General features: G+C 48.2%; 1 protein-coding gene across 2 annotated transcripts in view; it reads right to left on the bottom strand.

Annotated features, from left to right (window-relative positions):
• The window catches only part of LOC119450003 (serine/threonine-protein phosphatase with EF-hands 2-like), a 222,924-nt gene that overhangs the window by 26,245 nt on the left and 177,993 nt on the right, over positions 1-18,686 (bottom strand). For both annotated transcript variants that reach the window (XM_037713332.2, XM_037713333.2), the window contains exons 6-10: positions 17,225-17,391; positions 11,071-11,107; positions 9,017-9,166; positions 5,832-5,894; positions 2,859-3,044 (exon numbers count right to left, since the gene is read on the bottom strand). In XM_037713332.2, the coding sequence (XP_037569260.1) occupies positions 2,859-3,044; positions 5,832-5,894; positions 9,017-9,166; positions 11,071-11,107; positions 17,225-17,391 (603 nt within the window). The remainder of the gene's footprint in view (positions 1-2,858; positions 3,045-5,831; positions 5,895-9,016; positions 9,167-11,070; positions 11,108-17,224; positions 17,392-18,686) is intronic.

The following is an 18,686-nucleotide window of genomic DNA, read 5'->3' as shown; positions in this document are numbered from 1 at the left end:
GGGGGCAAGTGGGGAAAGCGGAAAGGAAAACAATGAGGGGGAAAAACGTCGCAGTCTCCAGTAATGAATAGAGACGTGCGATTTAGTTGAGTGCCCTAATTAGCCGAGAGCGCTGCGTGTTATTGTTGCGCGGTATAGAGCGTATATAATAACACGACAGCCTTGAACATCGCCACTGCATTAGAAGCTCTGTATAGGGAATGCAGTGGGGAGAAGCACTTAAAGCAGCACACAGAAGAACAAAAAAAATGTGCCCTCGACATCGAAAACGTTCTAACGCGCGCCCCCTCTTCCTGACGACAATGTGAAGATGATGATATGCTGTGCTGTGTGGCACACGAGAGAGATAGATAGATATACAGATAGATGGCTAGATAGATATTGAGAAGATATATAGATAAAGAGAAAGAGAGAAGGAGAGAGAGATGTGCAGATAGTTCCACCCGGACCCAGTCCGGCTTGCTACCCTACGCAGGGAAAAGGAGGTTACGGGATGAAACGAAAGAAGGGATGTGTGTGTGTGTGAGAGAGAGAGAGAGAGAGAGAGAGAGAAGTTTAATGATGCGAAATGCAGAGAGGTCGGCCTGAGGTAAATTCCTCTAGGATGTGATCAGCGCCTTGTATACTCTGCCTCCCGTTATATCACCTGGAGTGAACACCGATCACGGTGACAGAGGCGCTCAGGCCGTGGGCACATGCGTCGCGAGTTCAGAGAGCGGCACGTCCGGCCATTGCTGCAGTTCCTGATGTCGACAGACCTCAGCGACGACCTGAAGTCTTGATGAGCAGCTCCGGAAGCGCGCACCCTCGGTGTGGCGCATGGACCAAACGTTCATGAAGAAATAGCCCCGATAAGCGTCAGTCTGCCGTGACCCACAAGTAACCGCCTAAACTGCATTTCCGACGCTCGTTTCCCATCTTACGCTTGCTTTTAAATAAAATAGCGGCGTTTTTACTTACTCCATTAGCCGCGAGCACCGTACTTTGTGTAATTGTGTGAGAACCCCCGGATCATTTCCAGCAGACCACGGGCAATAACTGCATCCCATCTTCATTTTATGGCCCGCCTCGCGCGGCGGACGAAAGCCGCAGAGCACTTAGCGATCTCTATAAACGCTGTAGCATTAATAGTAAAAGTTGGGCGGCTGGCAAGAACCTTGATGTTCTTGCGATATTCTCGCTGAGGTAAGGTCACCGGGTGACGCGGCGGCGAGCCTCGACCGCTGCGGCCTGGATACAAAAGCGCAGCTCATTGCCCAAAGTGCCCTGAAATGCGGAGACGTCACAACGACGCATGCCGACGAGGCGCCTTGCGACCGCCGCCGGCGCCAAATGTTAGTCGCGAGTGAATCATTGAAGGGGGCGGCGGCTGCCGCTACACGCCGCCGCGGTACAGTGTATATACGGTATACTGCAGCGCGACTGACCGCACAAGCCAACGGCACGTTATTCTTGGTTCGCGACGCATCTGGGCTACATTGTTAGTTGAGCGGAGACCCGCCGCGATGATGTCGCCAACACCGCGCCAGGACGAGCCTAATGCGTCCATCTTGAAATGAAATCTGCGAAGAAGAACGAGGACAATAATGGGAAAAGGGCGAGCGTGTCCTGTGGACATTCGTCTTTAACGTTTGTTTGGTTTAGATAGCGAAGCGTTCTTTGCCACGTATCAGGCACTTTGCGGAAGGTATGTATATATTGGTAAGCCATGGTTCCTGTCGTGCCACGTTTCGGGCCTATTCTATATATAGAAAAATATGTGTGCAGAAACCATCGACGATGATTGTCAATGCAAACTAATAGCCCGAACGAACGATCAAATGAGTGAGCAAGTGAACGAACGAAAGAATGAGAGAACGAGAAAGCTAACTAAAAAGCAAGCGGACGAACGAACTTAAGTTTCCCTTGCCGAGCCCGAACACCGACCGTCGATCATCATAGACCTCCGACCAACCACGAAAATGGCCGAAAGAGACCAAGAAAGCTATTCGCCTTAAAAGAAAATATACGTTTCCGATGGAGGGATTTGAACCAGGGTCTCCCCAAGCGCAACAGCCCCACGCTCTACCTACGGGTGGACAGAAAAAGTCGCAGTTTCGCCCGAAAAGCGAAGCATCGATTGCGATAGAAAATTAGTAGACAGCTATACGAAGTGATTATATTAGTTTTATCGGCCGTATAAACTTGCAAACATTTGCTTACTATCTAAGTTAACAAGCACGGTGTCACGCGCGTGCAGGTAAAGATGAACACATCTTGCTCGATGACCGCGGAAACTCGCTGTCAAAATACTCGAGCGAGGAAGCGCGGCCGCAGCAGCGAGCGAATTGACCTTCGTGCTGTCTCTCGCTGCAACGCGAACTAAACGTCGAAAGCACAGCGCATACGAAGCTACCGGCAGTTCGGATACCTTGTCCACATCGCAGATCGCTGTGAAGATGAGGCCCGCGCAGGCGCGCACTTTGTCCCCTTCTCAGATCGCTTGCAAGATACGGCGCATGCGCGGCCGCGCCGTTAGTAGCAGCCGCCGGCGTAACCTCCCCGGAGTAACCCCCCCCTCACTTGCCTACCCTCTGTGCCTCACGCGCGACAGAAGACGGCGCGCTTCCGCCCCGGCTTCCTCCCTCACGCTCCGGAGATTGAGCCGCCACCCTCGCAAGTTCTCACTCGCACATACATCGTACGGCGCTCGGCGACTATGTTATCGTGTTTGGACTTTATACGCAACATCACGGCGACGGCAGAAGTGCGTTTGGAGTGTCCATATAATTGCTATCGCAATAAAATTTAGGTGGCTCAAAGACAAAGGTGGCTTAATACACACTGCATGCGGCCATGGGGAGCGTAGGGATGCGTACCTTTCCGTTGTGCGTGTATTCGAAGCCGTCGGGTTTGCACTCGTGGGAGCGGATAATCCAGTCGAGCTTGTGTTTCCGGAGGAACGCCTGCGTCACGTCCGGCCCGAAGAAGCTGCCACCGCCACGCATCTCGTTCGGGCGGCAGCCGGGCTGGGGCCGCGGGTCGCTCCACAGCAGGTCCACCAGCTGCGGAAATGCGCGGCACGCCCGATGATCTCTTAACGTACTGTGTGACCAAATCACGCTATGCATGACGCAGAGCGCAATTTTATGAACGACATTGTGACGAGTATCAACTCCATTTCATCATTCCTTGTCCGAATGTATACTCTCTTCCGTGTTCCCCTTGCCCTTTACCTCAATTTGGAGTAGCAGGCCAGATACACGCTCTTCATGCCTACCCTATCCGCGCCTATCATCTCATTTAACTTATCTCGTCTTCTTTATACTCAGGAGGCAACACTGTAGAAGTCTACTCCAGAGCTATTGGTGTCTTCTACATTCGCGAACAAAAAATAGTGCGTCATATATTTAAGATCCTTCGTTGCCGGGTTTTATGCTTCTTAAGATTCGGGGGGTAAAAATCGGGTGTTTTATTTAACGAGGAAAACCGAAGAGAAATCATTGACCAGAATATACGCGGTGTTTATCAGACTATTTACGGAATTAAAAAAAAATGTCTATGGCAGATAGCACAATTCGAATCCTTGAACTGGATTACTCAAAGAGGCGAACATTACTTGCACAAGTATTCGAAATGCTGGATTTACTAATTAGCAAGCTTTACTAATTAAGCTTTTAAGTAAATATTTTATGGTGCACTCATTGAAATTTAACTGTACAGCTGGTGAGATTGCAAGGCGTATGCACTTGTAACGAATTCGCAAGATGACACCAGTTTCGAGATAATCATTCGAAAAATTGGTGACGAGATACGTTGCCATTCCACTTAATTTTGTGCTACAGTGCATAAAACGGCGTTTTGGTTAAAAAAAAGTAAGTGGGACAACATTACATTTTCCCCCCAAGTTTGACGGTGAATATATGGAAGTCGGTGCCATCATCACAATTCGTCCTACGTGGATATGCTCGCAAACTCGCCGGCTATAATTCGTAAATTCCAATATGTACCTCGAAGCCATTAGTTAAAAGGCGCTGGATATTTTATATATGCAGCTTTTCGCTTGATTGTTAAGCGAATAGGAAGCTTCACGTATCATATATGAATAATGTTCATAATATGGTGCATCTTGACCACTTGTTCGCACAATTTCGGCAGCGTTCATTAGTTCTGTAACAGCTGTATTTGTTATTGGCCTTTACGAAACGGAGAACTTGGGGAAGAAAGCGTGTTTTACCGGATATGAATAATACTTATACAGGAATTATCGGGTTTTAGCGGAATACGAAAGGCCCTTCATGCTATATTAGAAGCAATAAAAAAATCGGACAGAACTCATCTGCGATGACTAATTAAGTGTGCAAATAGCCGAATTGCGTCATGCATGAGGCGCGTATCGCATCCTGGCTCCTCTCTCGCGCTCCTCCCTGGACACACTACGACCTCTGGTGGCGCCGCCGTGAATTGCGCGCATAGCTCATTGGCACAACATACAGTGATCCAAGCTGGCGTCAAAGAGGTTCATTGTAGAGTGGCACATACCCACGTGGACATTTTGGGGGGACAGCCGCAAGGAAAACTGGCTTGACAAGGCCAAGAATTCTATTTTCATTAAAGATACCGTATAGACTCGTGTAAGGGCCGCACCAGTGTAAGGGCTGCACCCCCAACTTTGCAGCCAAAAATTTTGAGAAAATAAATTTTCAGTGGTGAAGCAATCGCGTTCGGTGCCCCGAACCCGCGCGCGCGCGTCGGCGAATTTTTGCGTGCTGCGTGCTTCCGCGTGCCGCTACTAGATATTGAGAGTTGTGCGTTGACCTCTGATGCAATGGTACATCCTGGGATCCTGGGTGGGCACTAGTCTAGGCTGCGCCGGCACCATTTTGACCAAAAGGTTCGGTCCTGTGTAGGGGCCGCACCTCGTCAAAGTTGTGAAAAAAAAGTACGGCCCCAAAAAGAATTTAATTAAATTATGGGGTTTTACGTGTCAAAACCACCATCTGATTATGAGGCACGCCATGCCCTTAACGAGTCTAGTGCGGTATTGCAGGATCCAACGAACGGGTTAGGAAACTATGTGAAGCGTAGCTTTAGTAAAGCGGTTATTTAAACGCTATGCAACTAACCGCGAGTCGTACAATTTGTCATGTGTAACGCGTTTTGCTAAGTTTGTTTATGCACAAAGGTCTAAATTTTAGTGTAATCTCTGCAGGCACACCTCGCCAGAGATTAAACTTGACTTGCACGGCTTCCGCAGTACTTCGTCACTACTGTTCGATTGGGGAGTCCCACGTGGAGGGACTTGAGATAACCGCGCGGGAGTGCGATGCCGGGACAACCGGCGACGCTGCAGGAGCACGCCCCTTCACGGCGCCAACCAACAAAGAATAATAATAATAGGGATAACACCCAGAGCCCATTCAAGGCCATATACAGATATCAAGTTCATAAGGACAGAAGCGATAGTGCCGATAGCTAACTCCGATGGAGACGGCGGACTCCATCTAAGACGGCCATAAATTTGTAGCAAGTGTCTGAAAAGCACAATTTAGTAAAAATTTGCTGCCCTAAAGCCTATTTTGGCAAGCGAAATTAAGTACAACTACGCTTCAATGGCATCTTTTAATTTAAAACGTGCCTTAACTAAAGAACCCTAAAGAACCCTAAAGCTTGCTTTATAAGCTGCGATTGCGCTGCAAATGAACAATTCCCAGAATTTTGTGAGCAGGCTTTTCCGCAACAGCTTGCTGTAACCAAAGTGCGGAGAATTGAAAGGTCGAAGGGAAAGGGCAATCTTAACTACGAAAGAGAAGGCGCGAGCAGACCGAGGTCACGTTACATGCCGCTCTCACCTGTCTCCATTCGTTGGCGTTGTAGCTACCGTGGTGAAGCGGTGGTTGCAGCACCGTCACGAACTGCAATGAAAAAAAAAAAAAAAAAGTGAATGAAGGTCATCGTACGGCAAACTTGGCGATACACACGTGACAAGACGCACTAGATCTTGTGCGCTATAGGCGCCGTTTTCGGAGCTTGGAAGTGGCCGGCGTCGACAACCGTCAGAGTAAGGGAACGGTGCGGAATTTCCTTCGATTTCCTCAGCTTCTCTCCATTAGCGAATGATCGATGAGGAAGACTGCTTAGCGAGACTTTGCTGGACTTTAAGACTTAGCGAGGCCGGCGAAATGATCGAGAAGCCGAGAGATCTGCGAGATTCGGCGCAATGACAGCGTGCCGAATATCTCGCAGCGGACCTCCCCCCTTTGGGGGAATCTTTCATTGCCCGTAAGTCGCTTTGGCACGTTGAACCCCGTAATTTGGTTTGATTTGGTGTGCACTTTTGGTTTGATCTTTAGGTTAAGCTAGATTGTTTGTTTGATTGATTGATTGATTGATTACACTTATGGAAAAACGAAAAGGGGACCGTATTTTGTAACGACCCATTTCATTTTCCACTCATTTCTTATCATCCGTCATGCCAGTGGCCAAGCCCGGCGACGTTCGAGTAAATAGGTCAATTGGATTCTCAGTACATTTGGCGAAGCAGTTACCGCCTGTTCAGTGCCAGTTCTTGCTCGTGCAGAACCGGCACGAACACTGCGCTACCTTTCTGACGAGCGCAGGAAATGCTGTGAACTCGTTCTGCACGAAGCCTGCACTAATTGAAACGAATGTTGACGGGCAGATGCCGCCATGATGAACTGGTGAAACGAATAGCGAAGTGCAGTACCTTGTGAACTAGTTCAGAAAGTGCAGGCGAATCGAATGGACAAAATCACGAAAGGTGAAAAGACCAGAAAGTGAAATTGACATTTAAGAATCATGGCCTCAGGCATGTTTTAGCGCGGACGCATGCTTTTTAAGCCGTAAAGGGCACAAAAGCTAAAAATGTGTGGTGACGCATCCTCGAAATTCTCGAATGAGCTCCCCATGACGTGAAAGATTTTCACAGCGTCTGCTCGGGTGTAGTTTATCACTAACCAACGAATAATGTTTAACTGGATCTTGAAGTGAGCATATAGTCAACCTCGCAACGCAAGGCACACCAATTGTGCCTTAAAAACTAGACCCTAGAGTTTCCTGCAAAATCTACGAGAGTAAAATCGGACGCTTCTATTGGTTATCTACCATGGGAATAATGTGAATAAAAATTTAGTAGCCCCGCCCTTGTCGAGGAAATGGCGGGAAGCGAAGCTTTTCGTGTATTTCTTCGGTGTTCCTCCGAACGAATTTCACTGACGAGTACCACGTTGCGCTCGAACGACAACTGGTCACACGCACAGCAAGTGGCTTCGAAGTTCCGGTTGAGAAATTCGCGTTGAAACCTGGCCGTCGCCCTGGGGAAGTTCGGGCTAGCGTTGCCGAGGCATGCACCACCGTTGTCGGGTTCCTGGAGGGCTAGACGACGCTGACATTTGGCCTCAACATCGCGCTCCCGCAACTCGGTGTCAGCGGCTCTTCGCTGACGTTTGGCCTCAACATCGCGCTCCCTCAGCTCGGGGTCCGCGGCTCTTTGCTGACGCTTCGCCTGGGCTTCGGAAGTCCTCACGCTAGAATCGGCACATCGACGACGAGCCCTTTCCCGAGCGCGTTCATTCTGGATGGATTTGCATGAAATTTCTTCAAAATTAAATCTGTCCGTTACCTAAGAGAATGACTGGCTCATTCCCCCTTAAGCAGTGCCCCATACCCCCGTAAACGCGGCCTCCCTATTGCTCACACCCATAACACACCCCACCACACGGCAATGGGAGGCAGCGCTGTTCAGCTCCGACTCGACGGACCAGCTCAACCTGGTCAACCGAGCGAGAAGGACGGCTAAGGCCGCTGGACTCCTGGACTGAGGGGACCACCCACTGAAGAGCGGAGGAGCTACCTACGCTCGTGTGCTCTTTTACATAAAGTTTATTCTCTCTCTCCCTATCCCCATTGCGACGACAGAAGAGAAGTGAAATTCTACGCTGCGGAATGATTAGCGACAACGCAACCAGCTGTGGAAGCAGACGACGACGACGACGACGAATGCGGCAGCAGTGGCACGCGCACGAACTCGTGCCGAGGACGAGCGCGTTCCGACCACCTGTGCAGCTCTGAGAGCAGCTGGCTTTTTTTAGCGTTACATCGTCGGCGCAGGCTAGCGTATACAAGCTTCGCTTGAAAAAAAAAAAGGAAGGAAAAGACGGACTGCAATGGGAGCGACCGTGACAGCCGTATAGTAGCATTAGCGGCCGCTTGGCTAGCCCGAACGGCGCTACTTGCGGGGGATGGGACGCGTCGGCTTCCACAGACGACGGCGTTCCTATAGCGCGTTCCTGACGCTTTTCCTACGGCGTTCCCAGACAATGGCCCTTGACTGGTGGCGCCGCGCGGATCACGCCGTTTTCGATGCACGTGGCAGGCCGCACTTTTTTTTTTTTTATTCAGCGGCCGTGAATGTAACTTCATTCTCGTGGCTTCAGACGCGCTTGTCGCGTTATTTATTACGCTCGATCTTTCTAAAAGTTAAAGCAGTAATAGTTTTCTAAACACAGCAAGGAAAAAAGTATCTGCGCGCATGCGTAATTATTGGTCAAAACGTATTGTTGGGCTAGTTGCTTAATTGTAGCGGCAAACAGCACCAGTGAACATCTATCTCCTTCTTGTCTTTCGTGTTATCTGGGTGCCCTTTGCCGCCTTAACTATTGATAGTCGTTGCACTTATAACGCAAAGTTTTGTTAAAGGAGATTAACTTGCAAATTGACAGAGCCCCTAAAGCCAGAAGAATGAAGTCTAGGCAAGTCCAAGCGTGTTACCTATAATTCCCATGCTAGCTGAAGCAAACATGCTTGCACTGCTTCCGTAGACACTAGGCGCTAGAGTTCCCTTTAGTAATTTTTGTGGGAAACTCTATGAACTGTGTGTATATATAATGTTAGTAAAGAAAAATTTCTTTTCAAATGTGGCCTACCTGCATATTTTTCCAATAAGACAATGCCAGGACCTATATGACCTTTTTTTTTTTAAGCATATATCTATATATGTGTGTGTAGTCTCATTCACCTGATGCCGGTTGATGGCGGAGACGATCTTGAGGTCTGTGACGGAGGAGACACCCCCGTGAACGACGAATACGCGGTTGTCGATGAGCGTCGCCACGGGAAGCCAGCTGTACAGGTCTTCGGTCAGCTGCACGATCTTGGAGGCCTGCCGCTGCGCCAGCACGCAGAGAAAACATGTGTGAGCGCGGATGCAAACGTGTGTGTGTCGAAAGCTTGGCTGGTTGGTTCTGATTGAGGACTATTTGTAAACACTGTTATATTAGTGACAAAAGCAAAGTGCGGTCTATTGTTAAAGGGAACTCATGAGTGTAGAGCAAGTGCGAATTTTTTACCTCTGGCAAGTGTGCCTACAATCGCCCGGCTTTGCAGCGGATGATTTGTGGTTGGTGGTGCGGGTACTTTTATATGTATAATTTGTGTGCAGTGCATTGATATAGCCTAAGTCGGCGCTTTCAGCTAGAGCGCTAGTGAAATGAGAGCCGCATATTAGAGCGTTCTCTTTAACGGATAGATGAACGAATGAAGGGAATACAGCAGGAAAAACGCTCGACTTTCAACAGGTGGCTTATTTTGCTCGTAGACGGGGGCGGCAACGAGCATTCACTGCCGTCTCTACAACGATAAATTGTTGAATGAACTGAGGAAGGATGACACTTGGTGAAATGAACTCATTCAAGCGGAAAAATATTTCTCTAGGATATGCGACACGTGTATAAAAACAATAAAAAAGTAAACGAAGAGAGATGAAGTCTTACACACTTTCTGTGATAGGACACAGAAATTTTCAGATATACTATATTGCCAAGTGTAGCAGAGAATACAGTATCAAACAAAAGTGAGCTTGAAATGAAAAAGAAAACGTATTTGACAATTTACAAAGGAAATAAAACTATGAGTAAAAAAAAAAAGAAAAGAAACTTGTCGTGTGTGAATATTTGGAAATAAAACCACTATCAACCTCGTCGATAACACACAAGACACCTTCTCCACGTTGCATCTTTTCATTAAACTAAGACGGTTCGTTGCTGCTAGATAGGAAAATGAAGTAGAGCTGGCTCACGTTGTCTACAGCGTAAATTTTACATGTTATAAACTGCCTAAACAAACGAAGAACAAAGGTACAATATATGGCTGCACAAGCGCTATTTACGTCCTGCATTTCAGTAATTTTTCTTGTTTGTCTTATGGTGGGGTGGGTATATCCCTAAAAAAAAAAAAAAAAAAAGCTTGTTTACTTAATCATGTCTCTACAACGCGTACATGTATGTCTCATTCGCAAGCGCTTGCTAATGATTGTACTTTGACGTTGTACCGAAACATCGGTTTTCGGACGGGCAACGTTGCTGCGATGAAGCAAAATCTGCAGTGCGGAGAAGTTGCCTTCCGAAAGTTATGGAAGATAAGCTTTGGTAACAATGGTTCGAAAGATTAGCCATGCTTTTAATGAACACTGTATGAAGACATAACGACGAATACTGGAAAAAAAGAAAGAAGAGCGGCGCAAAATAAGTTTTTTGAGAGCGTAGAGAACGTAAAGGTTTGGACCTAGGTAATTCATGAAAAAAAAAAAATTTAAGATAAATAAGGAAATAACACGCGCACGATATGATTAGCCGATATACTTCATCAGCAAGCCGCTCTGAGAATGCATCTCTTTACGCGCAGATACAAGAATCATAGCCCTTTTTGCCAGCTGGACAAAAGCCGGTGAAACGTTTAACAAGGTCACATACTTTTTTGGGCTCCGGCACTTGTTTAGTCCACACTCTACAAAAAACTCAAGTGAAACGCCGCCAAAATTATTTCCCTGGGCAGAATACAAGCAAACGCAAAGCTACCCGTGCGAAGAATTGCAGTGAAGTGGACTAGTTGGAACGTACTGGCACGCGTGAGTCGTTTCGTATACGAGTAATCTCTGTACACAGTGTAAGGCTGCCTCAGAGGGCTTTCACCAAAACAATTGTTAAGCGTATAATGTACCCTTATAGAAAACGAAAAAACTCGGGAAGGTAGCAGGTTAAAAGTAATAATAATAAACTGGGAAAAGGTACTTACTGTGTATTTGAACATTATTTCCTTGAGAAATCCATACCTGGGTGGGAAGAAAGACAGAACGTCAACGACAAGCATGTCATCTAGACTTCAAGAAGTTGGTGGTTTCCCGAAGAGAGGTCTTGTAAGAACAAATAATGAGTCAAGCTGCTGTATGCCTAGAGGACTCTAGCAGCTGTAGCAAGCCGGCGCGGTAACTGCGAAGAGGCGATATGTTTGTGCCCGTTTGAGATATGTCACAATGCGAAAACCTGTGTATAACAGTGCCGGCAGGCAAGGAAGGCTCTATCAATGTCACTCTGCTGGCTGTAAGCGGCCTATATGTGATTCATGCCGCAGGTAGTATTCAACAGCGAAATTGGGTACGTTGGGTACGTCAGGCACTGTCAGTCAAGCCCTCTGAGGCTTTGCTAGGCCTGCTTTGTTTTCCTTTATGCACAATAAAGATTGTATTGCATTGTATTGTTAGACGTGATTTACTGTTTTTTTTAAAATTAAATACATGTGTAATCGTTTCCGTGCCATTTAATATGGGAAATCACTACCAGAACAAGAATAAAACGCTTGAAAATAAGATAGACACTAAATAAGATAAACACGTACTATTCTCCAATACGCGCTTGTCAAGGTGAACCGTTTTCGCGCGGGTTTACCATGTGTACCTGATTCCGTCAAACTGTGTAGCCTGTCAGGAACGATAGACATGTCATGAGAAGCAAAAATGTTCGCGTTATCAAAACATGCGTTGCGGGGCAACAAGCTTTCTTTGGTTACGATATAGCGACGTTACGTGGCTTGTTACTAGTATCGTTAAGCAATTCAATTTCTTTGTAATGTGACTGAACTAAGCAGTTAGGACGTCCGCTAGGTTATGCAAGCCAAAAAAAAAAAAGTGTGTGTGTGGGGGGAGGATAAATCGTGCGTTATACATTTTTCTGCTTCCAAAACGAGAAGATGACGCGACACGGGGTGGCATCCGTTGTTAAAGGCAGCGCAAGTTGAGTGTCAGTGTGCGTTTGTCAACGTGGGTGTTTCATGCACTGCGCTCTTTAGGAGGTGTCGGCGTATCAGAACGCTTGTCTTCTGATACGCCGACACATCCTAAAGCAGCACCCAGACCAGCGTGTTGCAAACGGATCGTTCCCTCCCCGTGATCGTGGTCGAGGCTCGCCCCGTCGTGCTAGAGCACTGTTATATACAAGTTAAGGGTTGGATCTGTGTTGGTGCGCGAACGCCTATACCGACAAGGACGCGTGGACAGCCCGTCGCGTACGTTTTGTGGCTCCTGTGAGACACTTGAACACCTCGTTTTAGAGTGTCCCGCATTCGTTGCGCAGCGCGCATTGCTAATTGAGGAATTAATATAGACTTATTGGACTGCAATGCGCGACCCTTGACGATAGCCTGTCCGCTGCTCGACGTGACAAGGCCCATGAGCCCTGCTAAAATTTCTGAAGAATAATGACTTGGGCTGCCGTTTATAGACATTATTTGTGTTTTTGTTTCGTTCTGTCTGTGTCTCCGTCATTTCTTTATTTCCTCTTTTCTTCGCTCCTATTTTCATTTCCTATATTCCCTCCTCCTGAAAGAGTAGGCAGGCGTTGCGTCCCTCTCAGTGGCAGTTGTCAGCTTGCTCCCTCCTTATTTTCTTCGTGTCCTTGTGTGTATATGTGTACATACCAAATAATAATAATAATAATAATAATAATAATAATAATAATAATAATAATAATAATAATAATAATAATAATAATAATAATAATAATAATAATAATAATAATAATAATAATAATAATAACTGCGCTATGCTAGGCGCTTTCATTACGGCTAATAAATAATTTTTTGTTTTTGCCTGTTTCATTCTTTTTTTGTTTTTGTTTTTGACGACGGACGTGGTTATGCGCAAGATATAAGCTGTACGCTCTGGGGGGGGGGGGGGGGGGGGAGAGAGAGAGAAAACAAAACCTTTTCTGGGTCTGGACGCGAACGTGTATTTGCCGTGTGGGACGAGTATTGCACCGCGAATCTAATCACTTTTCTTTAATTCTTTATCCCATTCAGTTAATCAGCCAACTCGTAACGCGCTGCTCAAGTATAGGCTTCGCCTCCGAAGCGTTCAGCGCAGCCCGTTGATCCACTACGGAGATCTCGGAGGCCGATGCCTCGAGCTTACGAATTGCGCCGCACTCACTAGATAGCATCGCTTTGCCGCACTTCGAAAGGCCGAGCAGAAAGGCGTTCGAGCCGCGCGTCGTCGTCGTCGCTGGGTTAAGTGGCGGTTTATGGAAATAAGGGACAGTGAACAAGCCAAGGCACGATGGAAGAGACAGAGAGAGAGAGAGAGCAAGAAAAGGAAAGCCAGGGAGGTTGACCAGGTTGCACCTAGTTTGTTACCCTACATTGGGAAAGGGGGAAGCGGGCAGAAAAGAAAATTGAGGCAGTTTCGCACTAGTGGCGCGAAGACTGGGCAAACAGCGGAGCTGGCGGCCCCACCTAGTTTCGTTGGGAAACGCTTCTCGTACGATCCGCACCGCAGTCTCTCGCTTTTTGCAATCACGCACGGAGCTAAGCGCAGACAAGTTCGTGTCGAACCACAGCCTATCGCACACTCGGCAAATGTGTCGAATCTCACTCTTCAGAAACTAGCGGGCTAACCGTCAGTCGGCACCTCTCGTGGCTCTCCTCACTTGCCGCTGGGTTAAGTGGCGGTTTATGGAAATAAGGGACAGTGAACAAGCCAAGGCACGATGGAAGAGACAGAGAGAGAGAGAGAGAGCAAGAAAAGGAAAGCCAGGGAGGTTGACCAGGTTGCACCTAGTTTGTTACCCTACATTGGGAAAGGGGGAAGCGGGCAGAAAAGAAAATTGAGGCAGTTTCGCACTAGTGGCGCGAAGACTGGGCAAACAGCGGAGCTGGCGGCCCCACCTAGTTTCGTTGGGAAACGCTTCTCGTACGATCCGCACCGCAGTCTCTCGCTTTTTGCAATCACGCACGGAGCTAAGCGCAGACAAGTTCGTGTCGAACCACAGCCTATCGCACACTCGGCAAATGTGTCGAATCTCACTCTTCAGAAACTAGCGGGCTAACCGTCAGTCGGCACCTCTCGTGGCTCTCCTCACTTGCCGCTGGGAATTATCCAGGACTCGCAGGCCCAGATCGTTTTGGCGACGCTTCTGGTTGTTCAAGCGGGTTTGCTCCATATCGCGGGCTCGAAACACTCTATTTTCTGCCATTCGCTGGCGTTTAGTCGCCGCTTCGCCTGCGCGATACTCTGGATCGGCCCTAAGTCGCCTCATCCGCCCTCGAGTAGCGGCGCGCTGTCTCTCGCGCTGCGCTTCTTCGTCGGGAGAGACGATTTTCTTAGGTCTCCAGATTTTCCCCCGCAGCGATGTCGACGGGGCGGCGACGCGGAGTTATATATACCCCGCGGGACCCTGACGTAACGGCTTAGCTCCGCCTCTGCACAGCTGCAGCGACCAATCCGCACGGCGTGGTAACGTTATGGCTAGAAGGCGACGCGCTGACGTCATGGCTCGGCTCCCGCAGCTGTTGCGAGGCTCGGCGCAGCTGGGCTCGGCGTTGCTAGGCGACGCATTTGACGTCATCGCCAGAAGGAGGGTTTTCGGCGTACACCTAACGGCGCAACCACCGGCTTAAACAGCTTCGCTGTTAAAAAAAAAAGGAAATGTAGAAGGAAAGGGAAAAGGAAACGAAGAAAAGGTCATTGCGCGCACACACACAACAACGTTCATCGCGCAAACAAAGGCGGCAGCAGAGCTTAGACGTCTTCAGATAAAACAGGAGAGCAGATTTCTTGGGCGACGGTCTTGAGCACTGCGCGAGCGTGCTGCGAATTTGCAACGCCGCAGCTTCTCACTTTTTCTTGCCAGCCGCCAGCCTCTATCCTTCGACGGGAGAGGCTGGCGCTTTCTCGCTCGTGTTGCTCATCGCAGACGAGCCGCTTCGCTGACAGACTTTCGCTACGCCGCGCGCTGCACAGAACTTTTAAACGGCCGTCAATTTAGTTTTGACGTTTGTCTGTCGGGCAGACGGTGGCGCACGCCTCCGTGTTTCCGCTTTCGGAGGATTTGACGCCCTTTGAGAGCGAAAAGCCTTCAAATTCAGCCCAACAATATCAGATGTACGCGCGAACAGAGCTGCGACTAGCCGAATTCGCCCGGAATCCCATCAAAATACGGGTCGCTTTCTTATTTTCTTCAGCGTTTTCTTCGGACCTCGGGAATACCCTACACTGCCTTTACACCGCTTCCCATGTTCAAGGGTTTCGTGCTTCACGCAACGTAGTCTTTTCTGTTGTAATTTGTTGTTGTTGTTATCGCTGCAGTTTTCCGGCGCGCAGTCGCCTACGAGACACACATCCGCTATGATTTGCGAGATGCATTTCGTCACCGCAAGGCCATCTCTGAGCGGTAGGAGGGGAGAAAAAAAAATGCCGTGTTTGGAAGCCCGACGCACGTTCGAACACGGTCATCACACGGCGGGGGCACGCCTGCTGCAGAACGCAAGACGTCGGTGCGCCGATGGTTTCGATATGCCACTTACGCCAGCCGGAACGATCGAAGATGCCACGGCAGAGACATCTGTCTCGACCAATGCGTCTACATCTCGTTCTTTACCTCCTTTCACTTTCTGCCTCCTTCACTCTCTCTCCTTGATACCGGTACATCAATACGCCGTCGAGTAGAGCGAGCCACTCGCAACGATTTTTCGCTTTTTTCGAGTCCGGGGCGCTTTTCAAAACGCAATGGTCGATGTGGCAATGGTTTGGTTTATGTTTACGGCGGGCAGTGGTGTTCTTATTTTCATACAAATAATTGAACTACTGGCGCTTATTATCGCGACGAGGAGACAGGACAGAAGGCGTTGCTACCCGTTAACGAAGCTCGTGGAAGATGGTTCGCGGCTCGGCGCCGCGTTTAGTAGCCTCTACGTCTGCCCGCACTATAACGCTGAAAGGCAAGTGAAGCGCACAGCGCTGGGTAGATTGGAGATTCGTCCACTATAAGAAAAAAAGGTGCTCAGGATGTATTCTCAACAACTCCGCCCAGAAATATTTATCTGCGTTGCTGAAGTTTCCTAAGTCTGCGGTCCTACATAATGAAATTTGAGAACGCTTCCTGCCACCGTTATTGCTACTGCTGGATTGTGTACGCGGTTCACTTGGTCTGTGCCCCTCTCTTTTGTCTTTCAATCCCCTCACCTCTTCTATTCTTGCAGGGTAGTCAACCAGAACTACCACCGGTTAACTTCCTTGCGTTTCTGTACATCCTCTCTCCTCTTTCTGTCGTGAGATGATGAATGAAGGATGGACGATGTCAGGGGGCAAATCACAGGATATATGAAACCGGGGTTGCGTACTTTGTACTGTTTCTTTCAAGGCTGAAATGCCGGAGAAATCCTAGCACATAGAGCACGTTTCTCGCAAAATTTTTGCTATAAGCGTCAGTATACTGTTAGAAGTTTATAGCTGCACAGCGGGCCCTGCACATACCTGGATGGATGGATGAATGGATTGACGAATGGTTAAACACTACTAGGCAGAAGTAAAGGTTTAGAAATGGCTGCTGGTTGTCGGAGTGAATGAAAAGTGGTGTTTGGAGGGGGGCGTGGGAGAAGAGATACAAAGTGCTGAAAGATAAGCTCTCAAATATTTGTAAGACACGCTTTACAGCTGTCCCAAAGACCGCACATGTGCAGTTGCGTTATTTAGCTATAGACGGGGACAGCTTTTAGACGCAAAGTTTTTACGGCTACGAGAACTAACAGATGTCTTTATTATATTTATATTTATTTAGGTATTACGATTTTACATCTGTATAAGTGACCTAATATGGAATTATGTTATATATTTACGTTGCGGAAATACAAATACGTTTTGGCACCTACTCCGCGAATCCACCAAACCACGGGTGGACATGGAATTAAAGGCACGCCACCATATATCTAGCAGAGGTGAGATGTAGGCGAACTGCCAGTGAATGATGCCGTAATTCGCCTCGTGGCGCCGCAATGCTATCGCGTAGCGAGGCAATTTGAAGGTTTGCTTCGATACTGCAAGGTTATATAGGTATGTCAGTGGAGGACTATTTTTTTTTTTCGGCAGCAGAGCAATATGGTAGCGCTGAGGTTAACGCACCTGAGGTTGACGTTGAAGTCCTCGTGGTTTCCCCGGTTGAGGAAGACGGCGTCCCTCCAGACGAGCATGCAGACAAGCAGCAGCATGAGCACTTCGACCGAGTGCATGCCACGGTCAACGAAGTCCCCATTGAACACGTACGGGTTATCCCTCGAGGGCAGGCCGTTCTGCGCATGCGCCACCGAGGAAAGATCACTATACACACACAGCTACTGCGCGCACGCGCACACGAGTACATCCTTCGTGTGCTCGTAAACGCGATCGCGTGTTCGAGCGATATAAGCGCCAGCTTTGAGAGAAAAGCTTAGGGCCCATGCTCACGGAAAAATGTTCGCGCTGGAACTGCACGTAAAAGCAGGCCGGTGCTGGCCAATCGTAATGTTAGACATAATATCAGTGGTGGTGGCCGCCCAATGGTACACAGCTCTTACGGACATTGTGAGCTTTGTGAATTGGGTCCCCGCAGTGTCGTTATTCACAAACTTCTGTTATGTAATAAAGTTTCCGCCCTGGCCTGCGATCGACACAACGTGTAGATTGCCATGCGGTGATGACCAATTGCGTTAATGACACTTACGTGACAGATGTTTTGTGAATACACGCCGAGGTTATCTGGGCCTAAATTCACAAAAACTTGTTACGCTAGAATTTTTCGTAAGAAAGAATTTTAGCCAATCCGGATGCCAGACATATCATTAGCGAAGGCGGTCAGCGAATGGCATAGTGAACTTACGAAAGAAAAGCCTTGTGAATCTGGCCCCTGCTTCGGAAAGGAATTGACCATAAAGCGAACGGGAAACTTCGGGACGTATTTTGTAAAGGTTCACTTGAATTTTTCATTCGTCTCGCCCTTCCTCGTTGGCTCGGACGGCGCCGAACCTCCGGCATACCTCCACTTGTCCTGACGGGTGATAAGAAAAGAAATGCAACGAAGTACGGCCCCAGCACCCTCTCAAGCAATTACTCATTTACTGCTGATTCCCATGCGCTAGTCTTATAAATGGATAGAATATCTGCCAGTTGCAGGGTTTTTCTTCAATAGACGTTTCGTTGTTCGTACAAGAAAAGCGTAACGGTTTATCACCCAGCCGCAGGCACCAATCTGGCGGCCGACAATTGACGTCCGCGTTTTTGGAATTATTAGGGGCGCATGCTGGTGGGGACACACGGCATTACGACGCAGGTGACGTTGGCGCTCCTATTGTAGACGCAGGAGACTGAGATTCGCTATCACTCCCGAACGCAACCTAAGTTAAGCTAACCTGCGTTAATCTAACCAATCTTTCTTACCTGAGGCCATGAACCGTCCTCTTAGACAAAAAAAAAAAAATAATATAATTCGTTCATAGCTGACGTCATTTTCTGTGAATATTGTTGTGGGCCGCTGCATGCAGCCATGATTAGGTGTGTGCAGGATGTACGAATGCCACCGTGCAGAGACTCATTTGGCATCGCAAGAGAA

Source organism: Dermacentor silvarum, chromosome 4 (assembly GCF_013339745.2).
Source record: "Dermacentor silvarum isolate Dsil-2018 chromosome 4, BIME_Dsil_1.4, whole genome shotgun sequence".
NCBI lineage: Eukaryota > Metazoa > Arthropoda > Arachnida > Ixodida > Ixodidae > Dermacentor > Dermacentor silvarum.
This window is presented reverse-complemented; position numbering and strand designations above follow the sequence as displayed.